At 41.4% G+C, this 4,539-nt stretch overlaps 1 protein-coding gene across 3 annotated transcripts in view; it reads right to left on the bottom strand.

Moving 5' to 3' along the window:
* Positions 1–4,539, bottom strand: part of ptprz1a (protein tyrosine phosphatase receptor type Z1a) — a 98,557-nt gene that overhangs the window by 31,397 nt on the left and 62,621 nt on the right. For all 3 annotated transcript variants that reach the window (XM_014025855.1, XM_014025854.1, XM_014025856.1), the window contains one exon: positions 1,673–1,811. In XM_014025855.1, the coding sequence (XP_013881309.1) occupies positions 1,673–1,811 (139 nt within the window). The remainder of the gene's footprint in view (positions 1–1,672; positions 1,812–4,539) is intronic.

Below are 4,539 nucleotides of genomic sequence, written 5' to 3' on the forward strand. Positions count from 1 at the left end.
ATATTAATGATAATTGTGTTAATATTATTATTAATAGTTTTAATGATTTCTACATTGTCAGTCCTTTTTTCTGCTCTGTTGTCAACATGTACAGTAATGGGAAATCCAGACTCTTGACTGTTTTGCGTTAGCTGTTAGCTTCACCAGCCGATCACACGGTCACCTGGTTTCTGAGCACTCCAGCTGTTCTATAGTACCTCCTTGAACCAGAATAAACCACACCCCCTACCCAACCGCAATGCATCATGGGTCACCCACATAACACAGTACCATGACAGAGTACTACCACAATGAAACTAGTCCCCCTAACTGAGCGGCCAACACTATATTAATAACTCAAATATACATCTAAACCAGACAATGAAACTAAGTCTGACCTCAGTGAACTGTAAACAGTCACTAGAAGGAACTTTTCTAAATAATGTAAACATTTATCCCCATTATAAGCATCCTATATCCACCTACCAGACTGAGCATGCACTTCCTAAAGGATTTACCAACTCTGCAGAGCCATTGGGTGGCAGGTGGGACCCTCTGAGTAAACACTCCCCTAAGCTGACCCTGCAGATCTAAACCTGTTTAAAGACAAAAGAGACATCCTGACAGTCTGACAGACCTGGAACTCTTCAGGAAACCAAGTCCAGCTCCTGATAGAATCATTTCTATAAATTAGAAAATAGCAGTTTTTCTTTCAGGGTGGGCGAACTTGTGCAACCAGCTTCCTGCCCCTCTTGATTTGAAAATCTTTCACCAAAACCCAAGTTTTTCAGCCAACGTGTGTACAGGATTTACTGCACACATGTCAGTATCGATGCACGAATATTTCATTTATTTTGCATCAGAAACAAATAATAAATAAATCAACTCTGACTTTCTACAGCTACAGAACAGACCGGAGAGTTTCTGAACTCTGAAAAGCATAAAAAAAATAAAAAGAGCAAAACAACAAAGCCGGCCAGACGCAGGAAAACACTTTTGTTTGCATGTGATTTGATGTTAGCCTAGATTTAGTCCAAAACATGTTTCCAGATAAACCCAGGAGAAAAAAGATCCTGCGTTAATCCCTGACATGGTTCTAACTGGATGAGACGACCTCTCATGAACCCGAGCTCTCTGAGGCAGAAATAAACATCAGAGATTATTTCACTGGAAGAAGGCTGAGCTGAAAAAACACATTTCCTCACATAATCAAGGACTTCTAGTACCTGTTCAGATATTTCCCTTTCTCTTCATATTCCATATCCTTTATACAGGTACGTCTGCTCACCTGGGGGCCGGCACCGGACACACACCACAGTTATAAAGACTTTTTTTTACAGTATTTATCTTCTTTTCTGTTGTACCTATTGCTCTGTCTTGTTTTACGGGACAGAAGCAGAGTAATCAGGAGGAACGCAGCTGATGCTCACACTGCTCCACAGGAACATCCTCCACTGCAGATTACAGCCCTGCTCTTCAGATTATTACCATTTTAGCACTGCTCAATCTTGGAGAAAACAACCATCCAAGAGCAAAACATGAACATCAAATCACATCTCAGCTACGGCGGATAAACAAATGTACAATCTGATCAACATATTGCTTAAAGGGTTTAACGCTGTGTGACAACATGTCTTCACTTGGATTTCTAAAGATGTTTTTTTTATAAGTCTTAGATCACAGCACTACTGACCTCCAGTAGATGAGGATACCGATGAGGACCACCAGGCCAAGAAGAGTCAGAGTGGAGATGACCACCAGAGGAAGAACAGCCTTCCTCTCTCTGTCCCTGACCGAGCCCACCCTGGACTCGTGGCTGCTGTTCCCGGCATCTAGAGCGAACCGAGAGGGCGAAGGAGAAAACAGCTTTAAGACGACCCAAATGTGCTGCTTTGGTTTCATGAAGCCCACCCACACCACACCGCTTCATCACTAGTTTGTCTTTTCTGAATCTGACTCAAAGGACGCTGCAGCCCACATCACCCGGCTCAGATAACACCAGTTCAGATCTCAGCACGTTTGAGGATGATGATGGTCCAGTGTTTGTGTCCAGAGGAGACCCTCACACATGAGAAGTGTAGCACCTGTACCACCTCACTATGATCTGCTCCTGTTTTAGCTCCTTTTCTGACTTGAGGGAGTCAGATTTATTTATAATGTGAAGAAGAAAAACATCAGTGTTTCTGCTTGTTTCTGTGTTGATCTAGCCTGGCCCTTGCCTTCCTATGCAGCTCCGCTCAATTCTAGTTTCCCTTCTCTGCTCCATCTGGGATTTCTCCCTTTGACAAGGATTTCGCTGGCAGATTTTTAGCCGGGCCAATCAGAGAACAGAACGTCAATTTTCTGCACAGTGTCTGCTTGTAGTTTATTTTACCTGGGCCAATCAGAGAACAGAAGGAGGAGTTTTGAACTACATCGATTTTCTGCGCAGTGTCTGCTAGTTAGTTTAGCATACGGCAGTGGAGGAAGTGAATGAAGCCAGTCTGTGTTGATAAGGTTTCCAAATTAAAATAAATTTGTCTGACAAAGCAGCAGCTCTCGTTTACAGTCGTCTCGTTCGGCTCGGTATATTTCTCCTCTCAGTAGGGTTGTTTACAGCACACGCAATTTCAGGTTAGCTTCTTAGCTTAGCCTCCTTCACAGCGACATACGTSGCAGCCAACTGATCCAATCATTTTAAACTTCAGCAGAGGCCAGGCCTCCTGCAAGAAACGCTTCTCTATGCATCAAGTCCAGACCCTTGTACGAAGCAAAGTGAAGGACGGGGTCTGATTTAAACCAGGCTAGTGTTGAAGCTCATCAAACAGATTCTCTCCTCTGCGTCTGGAACACCTGCTGACATCTTTAACTTGCGGATCAGTGAAGCATTTATTTAGCTTGTCAGTAAGTGACCTTGATGTGTGAACCTGTCTGTCTTCCTGTGTGGTTTTCCCTTGTTTAGAGCTTCATTACAACAGGTTCCTGTGGTTGTGTTTTTACATTATCACCACCTAAAATGAGTGACCTTTGACCTCTGTTTACCTATCTACTGTATAAAGTATTTGGCATCAGTTTATTTATATAGTCCTAAGTCACAGCAAATGTTATCTCAGGGCACTGTACATAAAGAAAAAGACTCTAAGGAAGCCAGCAGATTGTTTTGAGTCACTTCATCACAGTCTCCCATCCTGAGCAGCACGTTGGTGACAGTGGAGGAAAAACTCCTTTTTAACAGGAAGGAACCTCCAGCAGAACCAGAACCAGGGCAGGCGGCCGTCTGCCTCGACCAGCTGGGTTTTTTGTTTACTAAATTTTCCACATCTCTAAATCTGTTTAAAATTGTATCAGTTCAATTTAGAGTGAAAAAGACCAACAAAGCTGCTCTGTACAAACATTATCTCTTCCACTAAATTTTTTTTATTGTTTTTCGCTTCAGATGTTTTCTGTCAGAGGACAATTCACGTGTCAAAAACAGCTGGAGTTCTTAGGATTTATTAAAAACAACTCTGTGGCTATTGATGTTTTGCAACATGTTCCTTAGTTGCAGCAACAAGGCAGGATGTCACTGTGACTCAGGTGAGGAACCTGAGAACCCCCCAGCCCTCACAGCCAGAACCAGGAAGTGACGACAAAGGTGTGCAGCTGTGCTCAGTCAGCGGGATCAGACAGAACCCACATTTAAAAGCTCATCTGTCATTGGATGAAGACATAGAGACATGTCGCCTGACTAGAGGAACCTGTACAAAACAAACATTTGGTTGGTTTTAGAAAACGTTTTCCTGCCATGAGCAGTAAAAACATTAAAACGAGCTGTTCAACATGAGAAAGATGATCACTTGTCAACACTAGCCTCCATTTCTTACAGCCAGTAGGATTATATATAGGATTTTTTAGAATAAAGTCATATACACGCCTTTTTCCAAAATATTTTCTTAGTGTGCCCAAGAGGACTTTCTCCCTGTCTTTCAGTCTTATCTGAATCAAACAGAAATTATCTGATGAAACTGGAGTTTATACAGTACTCCGTTTTTACAGTACTCAGTTTATGCAGTACTCAGTTTACAGAAGCTACTACGTTGTATTTTTGGAACCAGAATCTGTGCACTAGTGATGTGGGGCTCCTAAACTCCCATCTGCTGTACATCTAATCTATGATAAGATATTTACATTTTATTATCTTGAGAACATAATCATTTTTGTCTTAGTGAAGGAGACATTATTTAAAGAGAACAACAACACATCTACACACAAACACAATATGTGTATGTGTTTGTGTTTTGAAGATATTTCACATTTGAATCAAAAGAGTCCTTCGGTTCTGAATAGTTTGAAAAATGACTGAAATTACAAGGATTGAAAGTAAGTTTGGACAATCTTTTATTCTTAGAAAGGTTTATCCATGAAGGATTTATAAATCTAACACTCAGCTTTTCTTAAGGAAAGTAAAATGTCTTCAAAAACAAAAAGAGTTACTGTCTTCTGTTCAAGAAGATTATACAGTAAATATGAGGCAGCAGAGATTTAAAAGAACTCTTCTGCCCTCTTGTGGTCAGGTCAGGTACTGGTTCAGAAGAGAAAACA

This window comes from Austrofundulus limnaeus, unplaced genomic scaffold (assembly GCF_001266775.1).
Source record: "Austrofundulus limnaeus strain Quisiro unplaced genomic scaffold, Austrofundulus_limnaeus-1.0 Scaffold505, whole genome shotgun sequence".
Classification (NCBI taxonomy): Eukaryota; Metazoa; Chordata; class Actinopteri; order Cyprinodontiformes; family Rivulidae; genus Austrofundulus; species Austrofundulus limnaeus.